The sequence below is a fragment of the Carassius gibelio genome, chromosome B15, assembly GCF_023724105.1.
Source record: "Carassius gibelio isolate Cgi1373 ecotype wild population from Czech Republic chromosome B15, carGib1.2-hapl.c, whole genome shotgun sequence".
Lineage (NCBI taxonomy): Eukaryota > Metazoa > Chordata > Actinopteri > Cypriniformes > Cyprinidae > Carassius > Carassius gibelio.
This window is the reverse complement of record NC_068410.1, coordinates 20311285-20339114: the sequence shown is the minus strand read 5'-3', so window position 1 is coordinate 20339114 and position 27830 is coordinate 20311285. Positions and strand designations below refer to the sequence as shown.

The 27830-nt window shown below is 41.5% G+C and overlaps 2 protein-coding genes across 2 annotated transcripts in view; one reads left to right on the top strand and one right to left on the bottom strand.

The window, feature by feature from the left end:
- Positions 1-27830, top strand: part of gab2 (GRB2-associated binding protein 2) — a 90721-nt gene that overhangs the window by 57892 nt on the left and 4999 nt on the right. The window contains exons 3-7 of the mRNA XM_052576639.1: positions 15465-15696; positions 20243-20817; positions 22425-22522; positions 23665-23950; positions 24099-24189. Coding sequence (XP_052432599.1) covers positions 15465-15696; positions 20243-20817; positions 22425-22522; positions 23665-23950; positions 24099-24189 — 1282 coding nt within the window. The remainder of the gene's footprint in view (positions 1-15464; positions 15697-20242; positions 20818-22424; positions 22523-23664; positions 23951-24098; positions 24190-27830) is intronic.
- Positions 481-4232, bottom strand: LOC127972823 (titin-like). The gene is made up of 2 exons (XM_052576645.1): positions 2502-4232; positions 481-1877 (listed from the first exon to the last, which is right to left on the bottom strand). Exons 1-2 carry the CDS (start codon positions 3765-3767, stop codon positions 1182-1184), a joined length of 1962 nt encoding a protein of 653 aa, XP_052432605.1. The 5' UTR covers positions 3768-4232; the 3' UTR covers positions 481-1181.

The following is a 27830-nucleotide window of genomic DNA, read 5'->3' as shown; positions in this document are numbered from 1 at the left end:
AGTCCACACTTTCAGGGATATTACCTTTGGCCATTAATACCCGAGGAGATCATCCGTTCAGAAATAGCATAGTTATCATATTTATTTCACTGACAAATGAAAAGATGGATGTAATTTTTACTCTGTGTGGGTGTGCTCATAGATCTTTATGTAAATCTGTCTTGGCTACCAGGAGTGGATGAAAAGTGAGTCAAAATGAAAATGGAAAGAGCAGAAAGCCTCTATCAATCATAGTGGCATTTACATCACCAGGCTCTAAATAAATTTCAGCTATTCCCTTCCCCGTGAGACACCTGGCTTTCATAAGAAAATCGCAAAATTCTATATCCCACTGTATGTTCGTTAACAGGTGTCTGCTTATGTGACTGCATATAACTTTAAGTTAAAGGTAGTGGCCTAACTGTATAGTGAACTATCTATCTATCAATCTATTGTCACGATAGGTATTGGGGAAAAACACAAAGAGAGGGTAGATCCAAATGCAGGTAAGGGTTTTATTTAAACAGAGGGGTAAATACAAAATAAACAGTCATGAGAGACAAATCAAACAAAAAGGGAACCGGATGAAACGGGGAACTCGGAAGAACGGAAAGGTAGAGGAAGTCTGGTGGAACGAGAGAATGAGACACATAGGGTAAGACAAAGCAAGACTGATGGACCTGAAACACAATGACATCAGACAAGGACTCCGTGACATAGACTAAGACAGACTGGGTATTTATACACAGAAGGATAATTGGGAAACAGGAGACAGGTGGGGTGAACAATCAATCAGGTAACAAGGAGGAAGGTGACCATATAAGGGAACAGGAAGTGATCTGGGACAGGCACCGTGAGAAGGAGGACATCTAGTGGAACCCCGGGGAACAACAACCCAGACACTGTGACAGTACCCCCCCTCAACGGAGCGGCTACCAGACGCTTAAAGACAAAACATGACACAGAGACCAGGAGGGAGGCGGACAGGTGGAGGCTCAGGGGGAGGGACGGAGGGCCAGAAAAGGAACACATGGGGGACAAACACCAGAAATGATACATAAAACCGGGAGATCAGGAGGGAGGAGGACCGGAGGAGGTACAGGGGGAGGGACGGAGGGCCAGACTAAACTAAAGAGAACAGACAGAAACAAAACTCAAAAAACACAAAACATAAGTCCATGAAGGACATGTTGAGGCGTCCACTAGGACGGAGCAGATGACCACCACAGCCGTGTGGTCAAGGCCAGAGCCCTCCAGGGCGGAGCGGAAGACCACCACGTCTCTGTGGTCGAGGCCGGAGTCCACCAGGTCGGAGCAGAAGACCACCACGTCCTCATGGTCATCACCAGAGTCCCCCAGGGTGGAGCGGACGACCACCACGTCCTCGTGGTCACCGCCAGAGTCCCCCAGGACGGAGCCGAAGACCACCACGGCCTTGTGGTCACCGCCTCGGGAACTGTAACGGACACCGCCTCGGGAACAACATCGGGCACCGCCTCGGGAACAACCTCGGGCACCGCCTCGGGAACAGCATCGGGCACCGCCTCGGGAACAGCATCGGGCACCGCCTCGGGAACAGCATCGGGCTCCGCCTCGGGAACTGCATCGGGCACCGCCTCGGGAACGACCTCGGCCTCGGGAACAGCATCGGGCACTGCCTCGGGAACTGCATCGGGCTCCGCCTCGGGAACTGCATCGGGCTCCGCCTCGGGAACTGCATCGGGCTCCGCCTCGGGAACAGCATCGGGCTCCGCCTCGGGAACAGCATCGGGCTCCGCCTCGGGAACAGCATCGGGCTCCGCCTCGGGAACAGCATCGGGCTCCGCCTCGGGAACAGCATCGGGCTCCGCCTCGGGAACTGCATCGGGCTCCGCCTCGGGAACTGCATCGGGCACCGCCTCGGGAACTGCATCGGGCACCGCCTCGGAAACAGCATCGGGCACCGCCTCGGGAACAGCATCGGGCACCGCCTCGGGAACTGCATCGAGCACCGCCTCGGGAACTGCATCGGGCTCCGCCTCGGGAACTGCATCGGGCTCCGCCTCGAGAACTGCATCGGGCTCCGCCTCGGGAACTGCATAGGGCACCGCCTCGGAAACAGCATCGGGAACTGCATCGGGCTCCGCCTCGGGAACAGCATCGGGCTCCGCCTCGGGAACAGCATCGGGCTCCGCCTCGGGAACTGCATCGGGCTCCGCCTCGGGAACTGCATAGGGCACCGCCTCGGAAACAGCATCGGGCACCGCCTCGGAAACAGCATCGGGAACTGCATCGGGCTCCGCCTCGGGAACAGCATCGGGCTCCGCCTCGGGAACAGCATCGGGCACCGCCTCGGGAACTGCATCGGGCACCGCCTCGGGAACTGCATCGGGCACCGCCTCGGGAACTGCATCGAGCACCGCCTCGGAAACAGCATCGGGCACCGCCTCGGGAACAGCATCGGGCACCGCCTCGGGAACAGCATCGGGCACCGCCTCGGGAACAGCATCGGGCTTCGCCTCGGGAACAGCATCGGGCACCACCTCGGGAACGACCTCGGCCTCGGGAACAGCATCGGGCACCGCCTCGGGAACTGCATCGGGCTCCGCCTCGGAAACAGCATCGGGCTCCGCCTCGGGAACAGCATCGGGCACCGCCTCGGGAACTGCATCGGGCACCGCCTCGGAAACAGCATCGGGCACCGCCTCGGGAACAGCATCGGGCACCGCCTCGGGAACTGCATCGGGCTCCGCCTCGGGAACTGCATCGGGCACCGCCTCGGAAACAGCATCGGGCACCGCCTCGGAAACAGCATCGGGCACCGCCTCGGGAACTGCATCGAGCACCGCCTCGGAAACTGCATCGGGCACCGCCTCGGAAACTGCATCGAGCACCGCCTCGGGAACTGCATCGAGCACCGCCTCGGGAACTGCATCGGGCTCCGCCTCGGGAACTGCATAGGGCACCGCCTCGGAAACAGCATCGGGCACCGCCTCGGGAACTGCATCGGGAACTGCATCGGGCTTCGCCTCGGGAACTGCATCGGGCACCGCCTCGGGAACTGCATCGGGCACCGCCTCGGAAACAGCATCGGGCACCGCCTCGGGAACTGCATCGGGCACCGCCTCGGAAACAGCATCGGGCACCGCCTCGGGAACTGCATCGGGCACCGCCTCGGGAACTGCATCGGGCTCCGCCTCGGGAACTGCATCGGGCACCGCCTCGGGAACAGCCTCGGGCACCGCTTCGGGAACTGCCTCGGGCTCCGCCTCGGGAACAGCAGCTGCCTGTCTCCTCCTCCGCCCTCTACGATGGGGAGTCCGTGGCGTTGAGTCGGCCATCTTGTGCTGTGGTGCTGGGCTGGCGGCCATCTTGGGCTGTGACGCTAGGTTGGCGGCCATCTTGGGCTGTGGGGCTGGGCTGATGGCCATCTTGGGTTGTGGGGCTGGGTTGGCGGCCATCTTGTGCTGTGGGGCTGAGCTGGCAGCCTTGTCTGGACACTCTGGTGTGGTTGTTGCACCCCACTGGGCACGATGGTGCAGGTAATTGGTAAACCCCCAAAAGTCCAGTATCTCTAACCCCTTCATCTCCCATGAAGGTAAAGGATCATCCAGGCAATTATTAAATAAATCCTTTAGTGCTGCATCATTGTAACCTAGCCCGACTGCCATAGTCCAAAACAATTGCGCCAGGCCACCCACCTCACTTCCCTCTTGATGAAGGGTGATTAAGTTCTGATATCTCCCCCTCCGTTCCTCCATGGTGGCTGGGGAACCGATTCGAAATCCCACACCGCTGGATCTAGGCATGACGGAGTCCTTCTGTCACGATAGGTATTGGGGAAAAACACAAAGAGAGGGTAGATCCAAATGCAGGTAAGGGTTTTATTTAAACAGAGGGGTAAATACAAAATAAACAGTCATGAGAGACAAATCAAACAAAAAGGGAACCGGATGAAACGGGGAACTCGGAAGAACGGAAAGGTAGAGGAAGTCTGGTGGAACGAGAGAATGAGACACATAGGGTAAGACAAAGCAAGACTGATGGACCTGAAACACAATGACATCAGACAAGGACTCCGTGACATAGACTAAGACAGACTGGGTATTTATACACAGAAGGATAATTGGGAAACAGGAGACAGGTGGGGTGAACAATCAATCAGGTAACAAGGAGGAAGGTGACCATATAAGGGAACAGGAAGTGATCTGGGACAGGCACCGTGAGAAGGAGGACATCTAGTGGAACCCCGGGGAACAACAACCCAGACACTGTGACATCTATTACTAGATTACCTCTTACCTATAATTGTATTACTTATTAATATAAAAATTATATGTATATTTAATATGTTGTATAGTGTAAATATATTATATTATAAATAATAAATTAAATAAATCCATCTGTAATATACTGTGTCTATAATATATGTAATATATCGGTAGTTGACCAAATGTAGTTTTCAGAAATATAATCATAAATATAATATGTTGACCAAATCTAGTTTTCAGAAATATAATTATAATTCCATCATAAAAATTATATAAAAGAAAGGAAAAGTAAACAAATTATGGATGCATGATAATGGCTTTAAATGTAAATTACGCTGATATGTCTTTAATATATTAAAGGGTTAGTTCACCCAAAAATGAAAATTAGCCTGTGTTTTACTCACCCTCGAAGGTGTCTGTGACTTTCTTTTTTCAGATGAATCCAATCAGAGTTATATAAAATTTGTCATGGCCCCTCCATGCCTTTCAATGGGGGTAAGCAGGTGTTTGTTGTCAACAGTTCAGAAGACGTGAAATAAAGTGTGTGCATCCTTAATAAAACATCCCTCACATGGCTCCGATGCATGAGTAAAGTCTTCCTGTAGAAAAAAAAAAAAAAAGTGTTTTCATAAGAAAAATATCCAGATTTCAAACGTAAAAAACCTTTTTCTCACAACTGCTGACTGTGGGACATGGAAGACATTCAGGCGAATGACGTAGTACAGTACGTTAGCGCTGCATGATTAGTGACAAGCGTGGAGAGAGAACAAAACAAAATGCCGTTCACGAATTAGAAGCACAAAACGGGAATTCTTTGTAATGAAAAATAAATTTCGAAAAATCGAAAAAAATTTCGATATAAGCCAAGAGGAAACTGGCTTTCCTTTGCTAAAGTAAGGAAGCTTTGTATCCTTTGCTCCTGCATTTCTCAGAGGCGCACACGACGCATACGTCCTACATCATCCGCCTGAACGTCTTCCGCATACCACAGTCAGCAGAAGGAGAAAAAGTGTTTATTACATTTGAAATATGCATCCAAAATATCCAATACCATGCATTTCTAAAAATAATGTAAATTAGTGAATTTAGTTTTTCTGTGTAGCTCAGACAATATATCATGGTCCTACAGTAGCATCGCCAAAGTAATGGGTTCAGTTCCTAGGGAAAGCAAGCAATGCTAAAATGTAAACGAGTATATCGAAATCAATGTAAGTGATCACTTTGGATAAAAGTGTCTGCCAAATTTGTAAATTATTTATCCAATTTCTTAATTAAAGGGATTTTTCCTTTAAAAATGAAAATTCTGTCATCATTTACACGCCCTCATTTCGTTCCAAACCCATACAACTTTCGTTCATCTTTGCAAGACAATTGATGAAAAAAATGGAGATTTCTGCTCCCGTATTGACAGTTTACACAATTACCACTTTGACGCTTCAAAAGGTTTATAAAGAGATCATAAAATTAATCCACATCCAATTGAGCAGTTTAGTCCAAAATTTCTGAAATGAACATTTATTTTAACTAAACCACTCAATTCATATGAACTCATAGACTGCTACAGAAGTGACAGAAATCAGTCAGATTTCATTATCAAATATCTTAATTTGTGTTCTGAAGATGAACAGAAGTCTTACATGTTTGGAACAACATGATGGTGAGTATGATGACAGAAAACTTTAAACTGTTAACCAAATTTTAAAGTATTTGCAGAAGAGAAAATGAATTTTTCATTTCCTTAACCTCAGCCTCCACTGTTATCTAGCTGACGGTGATGTCAGCAGATGAGACTAAGCAACCCACAGTAATCAAGTACACACTGTTTCCTCTAAAGGCATTTCATGTCAGTATCAGCTCTCACGTTTTACACAGTTTACCTTTTCTTTCATGAGCTTATGTTCAGTAAAAACACACTGTGTGTGGCAGAGGACTTCTCTGCGTGTTGATACTCTCATATAAACAGTTGCCTTTTTTAGCTGCCATGCGTCTCAATAGTCATGTCTTGCCTTGCGTAGGAATCATTTCCTAACGTTTGGTACTTTTTTTCCTTTATTTTGTCCACGTTGATTAATTACCCCTCAGCTGCATTGTAGGCGAACCAAAATGTTAAAGAGAACTCAAAGGAAATCTGTCCAAAGACACCACATCAGCACAAAGCCCTTGTGATTCCTGACCAAATAAAATGAGATGAAAGAGGGATTGTTCCGACACATGACAACTGAATACAAATACATCTCTTCTGATGACGCTTGTCTCATTAGGCTGTAACATCTGCTCGAAAGCTTACTTGCAGTAAGCATATTCAGTATTCAGCTAACATTGGTGGTTTGAGAGTTTGTTTGTTTTTATATTTGAAGATGAAATGCCAGGTGTGAAGATGGCAAAACAGGCAGAACTCTCCCACTCGAGATTATACTTAAGGGATGATAGAGTACATTGTAGATTAAAGTTTCTACTGTTTCATTGACACGAACGCTTCCAATTTCCAGTTCCCCGCTTCAAGAATGTACTCATGTTGTCTGTTAACATAGGGTTGCTAGGATGTACTGCATAGTGCTGAAAACACAATGAGATCATCAAGACCCAGCCCAAAGTGCATTCAGTTTAAGATGAGAGACTTAAAAAAGTGTATTATTGCTTGTTTCAGCATAAAGTCAATGTAAAACGCATTTGCATCCCATTTTACTTTCTAATGTAATGCATTCCTGAATGAAACAGAATTTCTAAGGAGAAAAATGTAGGACCCGACTTGATTTTTTTCCATTAGTAATTGACTGAATGATAAATCTTAAAAGGTGTTATATACATGACAAGTGTTGGAGGTGAAGAGGTTAAAAAATAAGAGGGATTTGGTGATATCAGAAAGTAAATACCTATCTTTTTTTTTCTTTTTTCTTTATTGCTGTAATTTTAAAATGCAGTTTTACATTTATTTATTAATTTATTCCTGTAATTATATTTTGCTTTTTAAAAATTAAGTTATATCTATTGATTGTCAGGATTTTGGGTAATATGGAAATAAAAGCAAAAACACGCACACATACAACTGTCCCTAGAAATATAATGAAAAAAGGACTTGAGGAGTAATTTAAATATGGAAATAGAGGATTCAAACTTTTGTAAAGTTTCAAATGATATTTGTCATGCTACGGTGAGATAAGTGCACAAAGAAGATGAAAATAAATGCCAATAGTCTTTAATTAATCCAGAAAGGGTCAATCCAGGACAGAACAAGCAGGGCTGATGAAGGTAATTAATGACACACACCTGAACCAGAATGACAGTGATCAGAAATGATGGAAAATTAGGTCATACAGAGCACATGGGGAAGGAAACACAACAAAACAGGTCCTCAAGGTGTGACAATATTTTTGCATGCATTACAATTTATTTTTTGATAATAATAGCTGTGGCGGAGGCGTGGTTTAGCGAAGTCTGCAACGGGAGAGCGAGTGAAGAGACGAGCGGCGATAAGTGGTTCAGGTGAGAAACAAGTAACACCTGGATCTCGTTTCAGTGATTGGCGTGGGGAACTCGCATTTAAGGAGCGCGACAGCCGGCGAAAGGAGAGAGAGACGGGGACTCGTGAGCGCAGGAAGCTGGAGAGCGATCGAGCAAACCAGACGCAGTATCCGTGGCCGAAGTGCTGTTAGAAAGTGCGCGCACCTGCCGCGCTTGTTTGTTTGTTTATTTGTTTTGTTTTGGTTTTGGAATAAAGCCTCTCACGAGCCCCGTACGCCGACTCTGGTCTCCTTCCTCTACTCTGATTGAACCTTCATTACAATAGCAAAAAAAAAGAATTACTCATCAATAAAGTGTTGCTTTACTCCACTTGCTATTGATTAAATGCATTTAAAAATGTTGATTAAATGCAATAAAACATTTAATAAAATTAATTATGCTTGTGTTTTTATGATATATGTGTAGAGGTCATTATTAAATTATGGATTAAGTTATATTATAGATTATATATGACTATGTTATTTATGAAAGGCAAAGAGTACTGAGTTTTTTAGTACACTGGCTAATAAGTCTATAATGTTCATAGAAAAAACTAATAAAAATGGCACAGTGCTATAGCTACTAGCATTAGGTACACAACGCTAGCTTCTTTATGTAAAAAACGTTAAGGTTATTCACACTGTGCCTGTCTGTATGAAACACTGTCCGTTTGCAGTGAACTTTGGCTCTCTTCTAACCTCTGTTTAGATTTTAGCATATACTGCTAATGTAAAAACATCTGCAGGAAATGCGGCACAGAATGACGGCTGCAGCTCCTGTAGGAATGAAATCACCCCAAACCAGATGATGTATTGAGCCTGACAAAGCACGGCTGTCCCACCAATTGATCAGTCAGAGCTACTGAGTCTAATTGATGTTGCTGTGTGGCCAGAGCAGCACTCACATGATGCAGAGACTGCATGAGAGGGGGATGGGAGCAATGTGATCAAGGGGCTAATACTGGAACATGATGCCCATATTGACCTCTCTCTCAGTTTGTCTACCTAGTTTTCTCTATAGAGTCCTTTTGCAGCATATGTGTGAAATGATTGTGGATATTTCTGTTGTAGCTTCCATATGTTCCTGATGAAGAAATGTTAAACACCATGATAGAAACAAAAAACATACTAGCATAAGGTGGTTTTTGGCACATGGTAGCTGACTGTTATTTGTTTGAAGTGGTTAACCAGTCCTACCCAGCTTGACCAAGATGGTCAACCAGCTCGACCTCAGCCTCACCATATGGTAGTCCTGCTGATCCACCATCTGGACCAACTTGGACCAGTTAATGGCAATAAATGTTACCAATTAAATATGCCTTTTCTTTTTTTTCTTTTTTAGCAGAAGATGGCTATGCTATTCTAGCATAAGAAATATAATTTTTCCCTTTTTTTTAAAAGGAAGAGCACAAATTTAATGTTAAGGTGAGCGCTTAAATGGCCCCATTCACTTCCATTTTTGAGAATTAAAAGCCCAAATTGGAAGCGGTTAAAACCTTAAAAAAAATTTTCTGTTTAAACTAGTGAATTATTTGAACTAAACTAGCTGAACAGTTGTTGTGTTGTGTTGTCATTGCAGCACAGTGGTTAAATTGGGTATAGCTTTACAAAGAAAAAGGTTAGGTAGAAAATTTTCACAATAAAATTATGCTAACATGCTTACAATTTCAAATAATATTAATAAACATTTTTATATTAAATTTTGTTTACATTTTCATATTTAATTTGGTTATTTATCTGTTGGTTTTTATTGATTTATTTGATTTGTTTTAGCAAGACACGCAGTGAAGAATTAGCACTGAAAAGGCATGGACAGTTATTTTTTGCGCCTGACCTTATTAAATATGCATTTGTTGGAGTTTCCCTTTCATACGCCAAATTTATGGGAATAGAGTATTAAAATGAATCGCACAATGTGATTTGCTAATGTTTGCGCTCATCAAATTACTGGTATTTGTGCCATTATTTTACGTACTAAAAAGCATGTCTTAAAACAGCCTGCAATTTGTGCTACTCTTGGTAGATTGTGTTCTTTCGGTAGATTCCCACCAGCGCTTGAACTGAATGATTGAATTGCGCTTTAACGCTAATTTGCCCTGTTTAGTAAATCTGGCCCTAAGTATTTCAACTTAAACAAAGGCAAAAACTGTAAATCACCTAAAGCAATATATCACATCTCCTAAATATCTGTCTGATAAACATAATGCCAAAGCTTAATATTTTCACTTAGAACTACTAAACCCCAAATATGAACAAAACCAGTGCTGATGCAATGCATGAAACAGAAAATGGTGCAGTATAGATTTTCCTGTTCCTTGTTAAATGGATTGACTCATACAGTTAGTGAGATTACTATGATGGGCACTAACATACTAGAAGGCAGAATAGATAAGCACATGTGGGCTGCAACACCACCAGTATTGTTCTCTGATAAGCCGTTCCATTATGCAGAAGAGTAACCCCAAAATGACCAGAGATGCTATTAAGGGCTGACGTCAGTCTCATTAAGGAAAATGGATTCTCCCAATTTAAGGAATGCAAATGGTTCCTGGCATGCCATTTGGGATTTGACGTATTGTTGTCTGAGTGTTCATGGGACCCGGGAGACAATAAGAGGCTGTCTTGTCTGGCCGTAGGTTGTTTTGGAGTAGCCATAACTGAAGTCAATTTTCTGGACTCTGCCCTCGACCCCCGAAGGCACTTTTCCTTAAGTACTTTCCTTAAGTGTCACTATCTCACTGACACTGTTAGGAAAACTGCTTTTCACTTTTAACCAGCTTGGCATAAAAACCCGCTCTGGAAGGAAAGTGAGCCTGGTCACTCCTTCTAAAAGGCCTTACTTCTGTAGTGATAATCAGTTTTTGGTTATGGTACTAATGTTGGTGGTTGAAGGACCACAGAAATCATTCCGATATCTTTGCTGAATGTTTTTCCAGTTTTTTTTCTCCCTACATCGAGATAAAATGTTAACATTGGGTCATACCTAATTTTGTATTCAATGTATATCGCATTATCAATTGTCCTTGGGTGACTTTTGTAGGGAGGCAAAATGGACAGGAAATGAGATCAAGATAAAGGCTGCCTTGTCCCTCTCTCCACACCGGGCCTACTAATTTTGGACTCCTGAGACCCAGCAAACTAATTGTATTAGATTGTGATTGCCCAATAAGACAGAATGTGATGTATATAGGCTACAGTGGGGTTCAATGCTTGTGCATTTAAAAAAATTATAATAAATCTTAAATGATATTATGTATTAAAATCAATGTATTTGCAAAAAAACAATTGATAGAACCAATTCACTGTCCTACAATTCTTTATTTATTGATAATCTGTTTCAATCAGATTGATGTCACGGAAGAAAAGATCTGTCACAACTTCCATAGGAACTTTAAGAACTAAATAATAATAATTATTATTATTTGGTTTCTTTAAAGGGGTCATATGACGTCGCAAAAAAAAAAAAAAAAAAAAAAAAAAAACATTATTTGGTGTAATCCAATGTTTATGCGGTTTAAGGTTAAAAAAACACATTATTTTTAATATACTCTACATTTTTGTTGCTCCTCTATGCCCCTTCTTTCTGAAATGTGTTGTTTTTTACAAAAGCTCATCGTTCTGAAAAGCAAGGTGTGCTCTGATTGGCTAGCTATCGAGTGCATTGTGATTGGCCGAATACCTCAAAGCGTGTGACGGAAATGTTATGCCCCTTACCATACTGTGATGCTGTGTGTCTCGGCGCCACGAGACAAAACCAATAAAACCCATTACAAACTAGGTATTTGTTGCATACAGTGGGGACATAATTACGGATTATAATGACTTATACTGTCTTTTTACGTGTTGTGTTACGTGTCATAAACATAAAACCATGTCTGCATTTGTGATCTGAGAAAGAACAAACAACAAGCGCTACTCTTCACTGCTCAAAAGTCACATTTGAATAGTCAGTGGCAAATTCTTTAAATATGACTATCCTTACAAAGTTGGAATTGCCCCACTTTATAAAATCAGCCTTTGTGCAGAGTAGCATTGTGCATTGTAGGCTACTCTCCCAGGAAGCAGTCCTCAATAAAATGCGCTGCACAGACTCAAATATTTGGGTTGAACTGTTCTGGAACAGAACTGATTTCTAGTTGTGTGCTCTTCTGGAAGGCCAAAGTAGGTTCGCTTTCACAACTAAACACACAGCACGTCCACAACATGGCGGCGGCGGCAGCAACAATACAGCGAGAATAAAAGTTACACCTTCTTTCTTTGTGTAAACATTTGGGCAGTTTTATGCATATCTTCCAACACAGTGACTTAGACGTGGGGGTGTGTTTGAACAAGCTGTTTTAGGAAGGCGTGGACATGTCTTAACTTTTATAAAGATTTTCATTTTGGGCTAGAGACTTTAGTCTTTGCAACTTAAGGGATCTTGTCTGTACACAAACACTCCAAAGAGAAAGGAAAACTTAAAATCGTATCCTATCAACTAATTTCCAAGACCGTGTAAAACAGAAAGCCTATTACTCATCCTAATTCTGTCACTTAGCCATCACAGATCTTTCATAGGTTGAGTCTCTTTATTACTCCTCATTCCATTTGTGATTAGCTTCAAGATAATCAAACACAACACAGCAGTGTGCCATTCCCTGCACTGCACTAAAATGCCTTTATCTCATTGCATTAGTCCATATTACGTGACAGATGCAAAACATCTCAATCTGAGCACCTCATTCCCCCCGTCTCACTTTCCCGCTCTCAGAGGAAGGTCACAGAGTGCACTTCTTCACCAAATCAATACAGAAATGGAGGTTAGTGGACTCATATACAGAGCTCTCTGAAGCAACTGGAGGAGTTCTGCCCCATGTAGCCTTAGGAGCTTTGGGCTCCGGAGAAACAATGGACTAATTGAAGACCTACAGCAAACCCCCGACACTGTGGCCTGGCCTGGTCATGTTCTGTTGTTCAGAAGACAGGAAAAAATAAGGGCTATCTTCTCTCTGTACATCTCCCTGTGCCGCAAGCAACAATTTGGGGCTTATTTATGACCCCAAATCAGTCCCATTCTCTGTACCGAACTGTTATCATGTTACATGTGCAAGCCTAGTATCCAATCAGACCCCAATGACAAAGTGAAGAGATGTGACAGCTCTACTAAGTCTGTTCATTAAACTCACAATTAATTTTGCCTGTCTAGATTATTTTTAAGGCATCACCGACTCTAAACTGTTTTAAAAAATAGGCAAATTATGCTGCTTTCTAAGACCTAATTTTGGCCGTACTGGACCATTGCAGATAATCCCAGAATGCACTGTGACAAACTTAGTAGAACATGTTTGACTGAATTGACATACATTTTATTTTACTTGTATTCTGTTAAGTCTCGCAAAATATCAATACAGAAAATCGGGGTGGGGTTGGGGAGGGGGGTTCTTAATAACACAAGGTCCTGTGTGATAATACTAATCCCATAGCATAGGACTTAATAAGACAAATTGACGTGAACCAATAAGAGAAGATAACTATGAGATAAGACAACAAGCCACTGAAACATGGCATATGAAACAAATAGGAACAGGAAGTCAAGTGACGTAAAACAGGAAACGGATGGCTGTAAGTAAAATACATGACATAAAAAAACATGACTAGATAGACATGAACTAAAAACATAAAATATGAAAAAGGGTTAGACAGATGTGAAATTAATTAGCAAAATGTATGTATTTGTGTAGTTTTTGTGCTTATAAGAGAATCGCATTAACTTACTCTAAATATTCTAAGCACAAAAACATCACAGAACACACAAATATTGAGTTTCGAAGTTGAACGTTAAAGGTGCTGTAGGTAACTTTTGTAAAAAAAAAAAAAAAATTTTTTACATATTTGTTAAACCTGTCATTATGTCCTGACAGTAAAATATGAGACAGATAATCTGTGAAAAAAATCAAGCTCCTCTGGCTCCTCCCAGTGCTCCTATTGCCATTTGCAGAAACTCCATTGCTCCCGGTAAAAAATAACCAATCAGAGCTGCGGTCCGGAACTTTGTTTGTGTTCAAAATGTAGAAAAATGTTTACAATAAGCGAGTACACCATGAATCCATTTTCCAAACAGTGTTTTGGCTTGTCCTGAATCACTAGGGTGCACCTATAATAAGTGTTTATATTTGGACTATTTTAGATTGCTTCGGGGGTACCGCGTCGGAGTAACCCAGTACCTTTGTGATTCTTCATAGACACAAACAGAGAGAAGTAATTCCGGCTACGATGTTCTTCCGCAAGACGCAAGCAGTTCTGTTTATTAACCGCTAGAGCGTCAAAAGTTCCCTACCGCAGCTTTAACGTGTCTTTGTGCTCTGTGTATTACTTGAGCTTATATGCATCATGTTAGCTGAGCAACATGCTAACAGCAAACACTTGGATTTCAATATTTGCAAGTGGCATTTATTTTTGAGCTTATGAGAGTATTACATTAACTTAGCAACATGTTAACAGGAAACTTTTGGAACTCAATATTGTCTGTGCTGTGTATTTTTGTACTCATTAGAATATCATGTTAATTTGGCAAAATCGTAATGTCAGACTTTTGGAGTGAATCCAAAATCACATAATGTCTGAGTAGCTACAGCATTTGAATTTAAACTTAATTTCCTGACTGCTAAAAAGTACATTCTATGTAATATGAATATGGGTAGCACTTTATTTTACAGTCCTGTTCCTCATTTACATACTATGTACTTATTATAGTAATTTCAATAACTATGTAATAACTAGGTACTTATCCTGAACCTACCCCTAAACCTAACCCTACCCCATGTAGTTATCTTGTATTACCAGAACTTTCTTAGATAAATACATTGTAAGTACACTATAAGTACATGTAAGTACACGTACTGTAAAATAAAGCACAATAGTTAAAGTTTGGCGTGTAATGTGCCCAACAATTCCCAGGATGTGTGGTTAGAAGCCTTGCTCCTCATTGCTGCAAATATGCAGTACAACAGTGCAAGTGCAGCAGACCTGCTTTTCCGCCCACTCTGCCTCCTCATTCTGTCTCTTTTTCTTTGTCTGTGCGTCTTTCTCTTTCCCCTCTTACTCTCTGCCCTCCTCAGGAGCAGATCGGGTGGTTGTAGGAGGAGGGTCATATGCACTTCCTGGTTTTGGCTCACAGCCTGGTCTATTTTAAGTTCAGAGGCCTGAGATTGTTTCTTTGGCGAACCCATACAGTACAAATCAGGGATGTCACAGAGAAACAGCCCAAAGCAAAGGCCATGATGTTCACATAGCACTGCGATGACGTAGAAAAACCAGATACCAATCAAGATGCTTGCAGTCTCAGAATAATAATTAATGCAGTCTTCTGTGAATGCCGATTTAGTGTTCCCGCTCCTCCTGAAAACAGATGCAACGTCTATATTGACTGAATTTAGGAAGGCATACATGGATATTACCGGCCAAAACCTTTTTTCTTGACTTCATAGATCACTGCGGGAAAATGGACGAAACGTGACTTTTGTTATGAACTTTATAGATCCAAAAATGCAGCATGTTGCTTGGGGTCAATAAATCAAATATGGTGAACTGCTCACGTTCAGATGATCAGTGTCCTGCTGCTTTTGTGACAATGTTGACGTTTGCCCAAGGTTATGAGGTAACTCACAGGTCACTAAAATGAAAGCAAAACTGCTTGTCTAAATTCCATATGCATCTCAAATTCCTAAAGGTTTGTTTTTCTTGTTCCTTCTTATAGATGAGAGATCATCAACCACCCACATTTCCCGCTCACTGGCTAACGATCTGGGTGGCTCTCTGGCTCCACTGATTGGTGAACGGAAAACATCTGTTCCCGCCCACTCCAGCCAGCCATTGCTTTTCACATTCGACATACCTGTACGCCACTCCCATAGTTCTCTGTCTAATAGTGCTCCTCAGGACTACCTCTTCCTCCATCAGTGCATGAGCCGCAAGAGTGAGAGTGCACGGTAAGAGCCATATTCTCTGGAGATGTGCTCATATTACACCCTTTATAGCTTACAGACAGAACAAACTAACTAGATATTGTCTTCAGTAATGGAAGCACTTTATTTCAACATGTAGAAAAAATCTGAATTCATATCAAGGTCAGTAAGTCTCAGATAAAGTATCAGATAATATGACTTTTTTTGGATAGGCAATAATAGTTTAGGTTGTAAAATGTCGATTAGTGTGACTGCCCCAAAAACAACAGAATATATTTAAATATTGGATAAATAAATAATGATATTTATTAAAAATATTAACATTTCCAATGATTTGAAGATGCTCCTGTCAAGCTCCCTCAACCATCTCACACTCTTCCACTCACACACATATTCATCCATACAGAATGCCTTCTCTGTTTATAATCCAGACACGAATCATCCTTCATATAAAGAGCTGTCATGTACTGATGTATGATCTCTAGAGAACCGAGCATAGATCAAAAATCATATAATGAAAATTATGCTGGATATTGATAAACCATTATGATAAAAAAAATAGTTGCTGATGTCAGTGGATCAGAGGCTGATCCTTTGTTGGTGTTCGTATATAAGACAGAATGCAGTGTTAAATGCACACAAATCTCTCATCAATAAATTACTGATTCCTATCTTTTTTTTTTTTTTTTTTTTTTTACAATTGCAGCATTATTTTTTTGTGGCAGCTGAACACCACTATGCATTCCTCAATTGTCAGTAGTCTGCTGGATGTGTATTATTAATACCATGTTTATTTTGATAAATAATTATGTATTTCAATAAAAACTGTAAAGTTTTGCCAGTATTGTCATAGCAAGTTGAGAGTTTTTAAGGTAATATTTTTCTTTTCTGAATTTTAGTAATGGGGATGTTTTTTTTGTTTTGTTCCTGAATTATGATAATTTCCCATATTTCAGTAAACATGCTTAATTGGAATAAATAAATAATGTCTCAAAACAAAGAGTTTTTAGAATAAGAAAAAATTGGATTTGGGTTAAAATATGGCCCTCATCTGTCACTTGAATATGAGATCATCCTTTGAGGGTTAGGATTGATGTTATTATGTCATAAGCGAAAGAGTTTTGCTTTAAATAAACACCTATTAGACCTTCCTACAAATTCAGGAGCAGGCTGTGACGTATTGCAGTGTTTGCAGAAGGATTCACCTACAGGATGTGCTCATCTACGGTGCCCAGAAGGTGACATGGTCGGTACACTTAGTTTTGTCATGGTCACGCCATAATAAATCATAGCAAAGTGATAATATGTTGTGGGCATGAGATATTAATTTGTGGGAATGTCATATTATGTCGTAGCCACAAGAACATGCTATGTTGAGAGAACGACATCCATTTCTTGTGGCCATGACTTCTTATGTTGAGGGAATTACATAGTTTTCCCAGTTTAATGCATAAATAAACCTGCGTGACCATAGCAACCCGGGATTTTAAATTTAAATTTAAATTTATTATTTATTATAGAAATTATTACATTGTTAAATTATTATATTAACCATGGGCCTTGGCTACTGGACTATATTATGTGCAATAATCACCATTCAGTTAAAGTTTATCATTAAATAAATGTAACATAAAGTGCATAATATAAAAATAGACTTACAAGAAAACATTTTTATAAGGGGTGTAATGGTACGTGTATTCGTACCGGACTTTTTCGGTACAGGGCTTTCGGTACGGTGCACGTGTGTATCGAATGACGGAATGCAATTTTTTTTTGCGAGGAACATAAGTACATTTTCGTGTTTTCAAACGAACATATTAAGTGGCGGAAGTCACCGCGTTCAGCGCAAATCCCGCCCTGCAGCTGATTCTCCGTGGCGCAAGTGTTTTTAATTCGGCTCCCATGTTAACAGGTTAGAGCTTGCAGACTTCCTGCGTGGGACGCGCGGAAAACGCGTGCATGCTAGAAATAGAACCGACACCTATTTTTCACGCGACACGCAAGCGTGTTGGAAGCGTTTCCAGGCAAAATAGAATAGGAAAATATGTTTATACGTCATTTTGTACACAAATACATATTAATTAATGACACTTTGATGTTTGAAAGTCTGTAAGTTGACATCAATTCAGATATAAATGTAATTTAAAAAATAAATTAACAATTATCGTTTTTCAAATATTGCACCTGTCAAACATAGTCTATTTTGCCGTCAGTACTGTTGACGGTGTCCTTTATCAGTAGGCTTTATATTTATGCTCAACATGAACTCTCCCTCTATGTCACCTACAGTAGCAGCATGCTGGAATTGGATAGTAATTGGAAGTGTATAGTAATAAACAACCTGCAGTTTAATGTTTGCATTTCTTTCCCTTACTGTACCAAAAATGAACCGAACCGTGACTTTAAAATCGAGGTACGTACCGTACCGTGATTTTTGCATACCGTTACACCCCTAATTTGTATCCAGCTTCAGTCTTTTAAGTCCATATATTCATATTTTCCATATTCATTTTTTCCCCTTCATTTCGATCTCTTTACTTAAGTTCTGAATACTTTTGTAAATAATAGCTTACTGTAAATGCTCGACATGCCAATAAAGCTTTGATTATGCCGACTGGAATTTTATGTATTGTTGAGGAATTAATCAGTAAATCAAAACACAACACGGTCATTTATAATCACACATGGGCATAAATACAATCATAAAGTCAAAGCTTTATTGTCATAATTGTCAGGAGTTTATTTGCTAAATATAGTAGGCTAGCAAATACTAGCATAATTATGCAAAACGTTAACTAGGTAAAGGATACACAAATTGAAAAGGGAAATAAGCATATATAACAATACATATAAAAATATAGCTCTAAGTTAATGTAATAATATAATAATAAAAATATACAAATATTAAATTAAATGTTTAATGTTAATAAAAATGGTTTATCCAACTCTGATAATCCCGGGTTGCTGTGGTCATACAGGTTTGTTTAAGCATTAAACTCATGGCCACGATAACCAGATGTCGTTCCCTTAACATAGCATCTCGAGGCCACGACATAATGATATCGTTACCTCGACAAAATGATCCCGTGGCCACGATATAATATCACATTCCCATGAGTTAATATGACGTTCCCACAAATAAATATATCGTGGCCACGACATGTCACGTTCCTACGGGTTATTATGTCGTGGCCACTACAAAACTAAGTGAACCAACCATGGCACCTCCCGGGCACCATACTCACCAGTCATTTCTCCCTGATTCACTTCCTTTGATTATAATCCTGGTGAAATAATGCCAAATGAAACAGAATTGTGTTATAATGCCTCTGGATAATCAAGCCATCAAAGGATTACTATTCCTACCATTTATTTCAACCCCCAAACTAAGTCTCTTCACACAATAATTTGACTTAGAACCTGCAGAAAGTAAACATACTCTTGTTTTATCCCATGTGTACCAGGCTTGCCAGTTTTACTGGGGGATTGCCCATGATATTCATCATCACTACCCAATATAGAGTGTCATAACACTCTCCATCATACATCATCATGCACTAACAGGCAATACAATTATAAACCAGACATAAAAAACTCCCTCTGTAAGCCAGACACAGTGTGCCTGTTTCTGTTATATGAGACAACTCTACTGCCTCCAGTGGTTGAATCTTAATATTACACAAATAATGTTTTGTTTTTTTGTGTGTACTTACATCCAGTGTTAGTATTGTTAACTGAAAGTATTAAAAGTAATTTTCTTTAATTTTAAATCAATTACAAATATTGAATTAAAACCTAAGAAAAAAAAAGTTGTACTGGCAACTAATTAAAATAAGTTGAAGTAATACAATTACTAAAACTGAAATAAGCAAAATATATACAACATCTGAAAAATGCAAACACATGAAATTAATAAAACGAAAAGTTAGTGCAAACAAGTATAACAAGTTTTTTTTAAATATAAATACAAATCAAAATATAAATTATATTAAAAAACACATTTTTAAAATATTACTAGCATATTACAGTTCTATACTTGCTTTTTTATGTAGTATAGATTATGAATACTGTGCACATTTGTGCTGCATTAGATTAGCAAAAAAATGCACTATACACAGAGCACATTGCATGCAATACTGTATCCCACAATGCAATGCATTCAACTTGACCTTCTGTTTCTAGTGTGAGTTGTAAGTAAATTTAAGACAAAAAAAACAATAAAATCCCCTCCAAGATGTTAACTGCATGCCACACACAAATTAATGAGGCCATGTGACCTCAAAGAGATTATTTTTTTAGATTAAATTTTCAATTAATTTATGAGAGTTTGGCACAGATGTTATACTGTGGATGATTTTAAAAGATCTGACCTGTGGTCAGTGTCATAAATATAGTTTGCCTTGTCAACATTTGCATGACTGATTAGAATTATTAATAGCAAAGGCTAATAATAGCTTGGCTGTTGTAGATTAGATTTATTTCTCGAAATAATGTGAGAAAATAAGTGATCATAAACTAAAGTTTGACTGTTCATCATAAATAACTAACCTATGTCATTTTGGTCCCCAAGGAGTGCCAGTTTCTCGCAGGCCTCGCGCAGCAGTCTTCTGGTGGGCAGTGACTCGGCAGTTCAGAGACTCACCCATGGTTTCTCTCATTGCCTGAATGGCATGGGCGCCCAGCTTCACGGTTTCTACAGCCTTCCCAAACCCGGCAAAAATCAGCAGCCCCCTTCGCGGAACGACTCACGTGATGCTTGTTACGTTCTGCCCAGGGGTTACAGTTCTGAAGGGGCATCAGAGCTTGAAGCAGATGATGTCTACACTTATAAGACCCCCAATAACACTCTAGCAGCCTTCCAAACCAGTGAACAGCGGGCTCTCGATAACTATGATTTACCCAGCATTCCTAGCTCTATCTACCAGATCCCCCGCACGTTTGATAAGAACCACAATGCCCTGATGCCATCCAGTTCTGACTCCACAAATGCGCCTCCTCCCAGACCTCCCAAACCCAGCCAAGGCTCAGAGACACGGCGGGGCAGCCCGCTGACCGTGGGGGCTCAAAATGGAGAGGTCTCCACGGTGTCCGTCATCCCCAGGAGGAACACACTGCCGGCGGTGGAAAACGTCAGGCTTCACAGAGGTAATGCATTCACAATCTGTTTATCTTTAAGTCTCATCTTCTCTCCTTCTCTTGTTTTGTCTAGTATATTTTCTCATGTTGGCTGTTTCTTTTTGCCTTATCTATTCTCCTCTGGTCTCTCCTCTTATTCTGTCTCTTTATTTTAAGCTTGTCTCTTACTTTATCTCATTTTTGTTGTGTCAGATTTTGTTTCATTTCATCTCTCCTTTTTTCCTCATCTCTTCTCATTTTGTATTTCTCCTCTCATCTCTCCTTTCCTGTTGTTCTGTCTTGTCTCTTCTCCCATCTTGTCTGTTTTAACTTGGTCTCCATCTGTCTCATTCTCATCTTGTCTCAATTTGTCTGTCTCTGTTCTTCTTTCATCCCACTTCTTCTCATCTGGTCTCATTTAATCTTTTCTCTTCTTGAATGCATTCTCTTAAGTATCCTCTCTTCTCTTATTTTCTGTTTTTGTCAGGTCTCTTCTTGTCTTTTTGTTTCATCTACATCTATTTTTTCTCTCATTTCGTCTTTTTATTTTAGTCTTCGCTTCCTGTTTGATCTTATTCTCATCTTCTCTCCTCTTATCTCTCATTTCCTCTCATTTTGTCTTGTCTCTACCCTTATCTTGTTTTCATGTCCACTTTTTTTTAATAGACAAAATGAGAGGAAATTTGAAAAAGACAAGAAAAACAAAAGAAACAAGGTGTGAAGAAGGACTCTTGTATCCTCTTGTCCCTCCATCTTATGTGATTCTTTTAGTCTTCTTTCTATTCTTTTTTTCTTGTCTCATGCTCATTTCCTCTTTTATTTTGTCTATTTTAAAGTCTTTTCTCTACTTATTTAGCCTGTTTATTTTAAAGTCTGATCTTTGTCCATTTTCTCTCATCTTGTTTAGTGTCTTCACTTGATCTCATCTGGTCTCTTCTCTCATCTTTCCACTTCTCCAGTGCTCCTTAAGCTTTATGGACTCATTACATGACTGTAGAACAGTGTTATAACCAATTGATTTACCTCTCTAAACTTATCAGGCAGCCAATTTAGGCCTTCAGCTCAATATAGTTTTTTTTTTTTTTTTTACCTTTCCGCTATCTTTTGTTCAGTGACTTTTCTGAATGTGTACATCGATTTGAAAGCAAGGGGCAGTCTGGTCAAGGTTTACTCTGTTCTGCTAGGAGGCTAATGAAATTCAAGCCAAGCAGGCAGCCCCAGAATTGCTTGTTCCGGCCTGATAAGCAGTGAATAAAACAGCAGACACAATTCAGTGATTTCCTAGTGGTTTGGGCTCAGCAAGGCCAGATTAGTGTGTCTGCAGGAACAGGAAGTGACCTTTTGACTATCCTCGCCTGATTCCCACACCTGTGCTCGGTAGCCAGAGAGTTAAACTGGGAGGCAATGTGAAATATAAAGAAAATGGCCACATAAGTAATGCCTTTGTGTGAAAGTGTTACAGAATTGAATGCTAGATCACTTACAAATCCAGTCTGAACAGAGAGAACGAACAGCTCATGTATCTTATGACTTTTCCTTTGTTTGTGACCCAGGCTTGAGGTAAACATTTTCCCTGAACTCCTTTCTTGGTGGACTTGTTTTTACATAGATTTGTTGTACTTTCTCATGTGTTTTAGGATCCTCTTTTGAGACCAGCAGTCAACAAAAGCCAGTCTATTTCAACAATTCTGGTCAGTCAGTGGAGTCTGTAAATGACGGCTTCAGCTCATACCTGGTAAAGCAGCTTCTATACCATATCTACATCTAAGGGTCATTCACAAGAAAATGGTGCCTTTGTGCCTTATTTTTGAAAAGGCTGCTATTGAACTTTGAATACATCAGGTCATAGTTTCATCCTCAATCTGAAAAGTGTCAGGGCCATAAGCATGGAGGGAACTAGATTAAATTTAAAATGTTTTGGGCTAGACTGTTACAGGGTTGAAGGGCAGTGCAAAAATATTAAATAATGTACAAATATCAGTGTAGCTTATAGTAAGTGCTTTGCGTCAATTAGTAAATTTAAAGGGATAGTTCACTCAAAAATTCTAATTCTGTCATTAATTACTAATTGCTTGTGTAGTTCCAAACCCATAAGACCATCATCTTCGGAACACAAATTAAAATATTTTGTATATAATGTGGCATCATTGATTCAACTGTAATTTTGCAAAGCTATGAGAATACTTTTTATGTGCAAACGAAACAAAAATACCACCTTTATTCAACATTTCATCTCCTCGTATCTTCGTATCTTCTCGTATTTTCGTAACATTACAGTTGACTGCTTATGTCACATGGATTATTTTAACGATGTCCTTGTTACGTTTCTGTTCCTTGATTGTTTTACAATCCTTGCTGTCTATGGGAGGGTCAGAGACCTTTCGGATTTTGGCAAAAATATTTTAATTTGTGTTCTGAAGATGAACGAAGGTCTTACAGGTTTGGAACGACATGAGGGTGAGTAATTAATGAAAGAGTTTTCATTTTTGGGTGAACTATTCCTTGAAATGGAATGTTTAATATAGTTTGTATTAAAATATTTTTTGTGTAACCATTACACTGTAATTGCAATGACTTAAAAATAATTTTTTTTACATTTTATTCTAAAATCTCTTTAGCATTGCACACTAAATGTGACTATGAGTCACATCTATCAAATAATGTGATTAAGTCCAGTATCCTGTTAATTGTATTCGTAGTAAGTCATAAAGACACAAATGGCACCATTTCCTGACAATGACCTCATAACTCACAGAGTCACAAACTGGCAATAACAAGTCTATTCAAACTGCACAAGAACAAATGCTGTGTGTCACAGTGGTTTCCACCACTGATCTGGAAACTGTGCGAGCTGGATTGTTCTTCTTTCTTTTACAGAGAACTAAAGCCCCATTGACCCGCTCCGATAGTGCCAGCTCTGAGGATAACTATGTACCCATGAATCCCGGCTCGTCCTCCTCCCCTCTCAGTGCTGCCCTGGTTGACAGTCCTAAAAATAATTATATTCCCATGAGCCCAGGTCCTCACCATTTTGATTTCCCAGGATTTTCAGCAACGTTGCCAGCCAGGAAGGGCAGTACAGCATCACTATGTCTCCGACCCGGCCGACTCAGTGACGTCACACCGCCACCAATTAATCGCAACCTTAAACCCAACCGGACAGGTGAGAAGTTCTCATGTTTATTTTCTGTCTTTGTTGAAGACATGAAAATTCAATAAAGATTAGAAGAGCACATTGATTCATTATACAACTTTCTATTTCACAATTCTTTTACACATAAAACAAGATGATTGTTTGTCTTGGTTTGCAGCAAAACCAACACCTCTTGACTTAAGGAACAATGGCATCATTGATGAACTTCCCTTCAAGAGCCCCATCACCATGTCTTGGATCAGACCCATGTGAGTGGGTCTCCCAATTTATAACATCATTTTGCAGTACTATTATTCATAATTACAATAATAAAGTAAAGTTACAAGTGAAAACATACTGAAATAATTAAAAACATTGTATTAACATTATATTGTTATGTATTAACTTATTTTAATCAGTTATATAGTAGTCTTGCATAGCCACACCTTTGCCCGATGACATAAGGCCTGGGCTCTATAGCCAACGACCGCCCACTTTCATAAGGAGAGACTGTCTGACTGACATCTAAAGCGACCGATCAAAGTTTGTTTTATTCAATGTTGTCCTTCCATCAAGACTGGCATAAAAGTTAAAGAAAATATTGCCGCAAAAGACTGCATGAAAACAGTGTGTTCTCAGAATTTAAACTTTTTCCGAGCTAGCATTTTTTAAAATTAGTTTGCCACTGCCAGCATTTTTTGTAATTTTCACAAAATCTTCATGGCCCCTTTTTTTGTCAAAAAAAAAAGAACAAAGACATTTATTCTAGCTTCATGCTTTCTGTTTTCATCACCACTAAAATATGGGTAAGTTTAAAAAAAAAGAAAGCAACATTTTGAAAATCATGTTTTTTTGTCAAATATTCGGAAAGTGTTCTCATAGATGACGAAAAATTAAAAAGTTCACCTTCACAAAGCTTTTAAAATCCAGCATTTACATGCTCATGTGAAGTGCTCAGTGTCAGTCTTAATGTCCTTGCACACTGAGTCTGAATTTTCGTATGCCTTTTTTTTTCATATTCGTCATCCTTTCCTATCAAAATGCTTAGTTGCTACAGATGCAAATCACAGAAAATCAAACTTGATCCAAATTATGATGGATGAAAATTTTGAAGGCAGTGACACAACGTTTTTAACGTGCAAACATTTCAGAATCACTGTGCTTTTAGATTCACTGTGCTTTTAGTCTGAAAATGGTTCCCTTTCAGTCAGTCACTCTCGATGTCACATCGGTGACCGACAAATTGTGATATCGCTTCGATAGACCAATCTACTTTGTGTGTAAACTAAACGAACCAATGCATAAAACTATTGCATCCAGCTGCCGCTGATCACAGCAAGAGTATAATAAGGCAGCAGGTGCAATGCATACCAGCTTTTTACTTCGGAATTGAGCGACAGAATCATTCTGCTCAACTCTGTCTAGTCGTGAACTACGAGTTCAGCACACTCTTGGAAGCTTCCTGTGTTGTGTGCCTCAGCGCTGTGTTGTGTGCTTCGGCACTAAAAGAGCATTTCTTAAAGAGCATATTTCTCTAAAAGAGCTCTGCGGGTGTGTCTTTATAAAGATGACAGATCATCCTTATAAGGATGCCGTTTCACTCGAGCGTACCAGCGGCATCCAGTGGGTCTCCCCCCGACCAGATGTCAATCTCAGCATCGGAGGGAGAGCTCTCCAATGAATATTCGCCTCGCCCTCTAGCACCATAGCAAAGCGTGAATCGGATCCAGAGAAGACCTCTCTGCTTTCTCGAGCAGCAGAGAGGGTAGGGCTCGAGTGGAAACCTCCACCGCGTCCCAAGCCCTCAAAGCTGGATGATTGGTATCTTGGGGCAGGCCCACACTGGTTCTCAGCTCCCTACCCCAGTGCCTTTCTTCCCGGAAATGCATGATGAGCTCACCATGTCTTGGAAGGCACCTTTTACTGCCAGAAACCGGCCAGTGGGCTCCTCCTCCCTCACCACGCTTTTGATGGCGGTGCAGCGGAGGGGTATTCGGCAATTCCCCCAGTGGACGGGTGGTAGTGATGCAATTGCCCAGAGAGCTTTTCCCAGCAGATCTTGGCTGCCCAGAAGCAGACAGGTGATCTGACACATCCTGCCCCTGACGGGCAGATTCTGCCTCCACCCGTCCGCTGGCTGCAGTGCCCCAGCCTGTTCGTCGCCAATGACGGGCCCTTGGGTCCGCTCCCGCAGCCTCTAGCTAAGAAGCATCGTGGAGCCGGGCGTGGACGGACCGCCCCGCCTATGCAGGCCCCCGCCAAACCTGCCGGCAAATGGCAGAGCAAGCTATCCTGAGACAGGCGACCCAGAGATGGAGGGATCTTCTCTTCAGGAGATGGTGAACACACCACTCCCTCCCCTGGAGGAGGGGCCGGATGGCCACCAGTACCCAAATCCTCGCCAAAAGAGCAGTTTCCTTTATCTCTGGGTCCCAGGAGACAACAGAGAGTGGCAGATGGCCAAACGCTAGACCACACTCATTCTCCTCCTTCACCAGATGGCAGTATTGGGCAGTGCGAGAGCATCAACAAAGACCCTACTCACGCACCCTCTGTCAACCTGTGGAACCAGGTGAGCGTTGCACCCCACACTCGGCTGTGGTTCTGCTGGTACCCCTTGTATGGTTTCTGGGCGCCTGGTCAGCGTTACCCAGCCCGTCTCGTTGGCTTCTTCGGACCATCAGCCTCGGCTATGCGATTCAGTTTGCCCAGTGTCCCCCCATGACACGCTTTTACCTTGAAGTGAAACCTGTTCGTCAAGTGGTGCCCAGTTGCGGTCTTTCTTTCCTTTCTGCAGCAAGGGCTGGAGCTAAGGCTGTCTCTCTCCACCCTCAAAGTCCAGGTTGCTGCTATTGCTGTATATCATGACCCTGTGAATGGAAAGTCTGTAGGTAAGCATGACTTCATCATCAGTTTCCTTAGAAGGTCCAGGAGGTTAAATTCTTCCCGGCCCCCCTCTACACCCTCTTGGGACCGGACTCTAGTGCTAAAATCACTACAGCAGGGCCCATTCGAGCCTTTGCATTCAGTTGAGCTAAAGTTTCTTTCATTGAAAACTCTGCTCCTGCTTGCACTAGCCTCCATCAAGAGGGTAGGGGACCTGCATGCATTTTCAGTCGAAGATTTGTGTCTAAAGATTAGGCCAGGCTGACTCCCAGGTAATTCTTAGGCCCCAGTCGGGCTACGTGCCCAAGGTTCCCACTACACCCTTCAAAGACCAAGTAGTGAACCTGTAAGCGCTGCCCCTGGAGGAGGCAGACCCAGCCCTGACTTTACTCCCCCGTCCGAGCTTTAAGATGCTACATAGACCGGACACAAAGCTTCAGGACCTCAGACCAGCTCTTTGTCTGTTATGGAGGCAGGCAGAAGGTGAATGCTGCCTCTAAGCAGATGATGGCCCACTGGATTGTGGATGCCATCAACCTGGCTTATCAGACACAGGGTGTGCCCTGCTCTTTCAGGCTGCGAGCTCACTCAACTAGACGTGTTGCATCCTCCTGGGCACTGATTCATGGTGCCTCACTGACAGATATTTGTAGAGCTGCAGGCTGGGCGACCCCCATCGTGTAGAGCCGGTATCCTCCTGTGCTCTCACCTCAAACAGGTAGTGGCACCAAAAGGCCCCGGTAGGTGTTGACTTTACCAGATGTAAAATTGCTGCAGAGTGTCCGTACTGTAGACCATGTTGAGATCCTCAATCACCCTTGGCAGCTAGATGTGGTGGAATGTCTGGCGCCAGGGCTTCACAATGAATCTGCGAGAACTGTAAGGCTGAGTTCCATATTGAGACCTATGCGGTATTCCTATGTGTGCAGTCCACAGCATAGCCTTAGAGCCTGTGTTTCCCTGGCAGAGTTTTGCCTTCCCAAGAGGGTTACAATCACCTCCAATTTCTCCATATACACCTAAA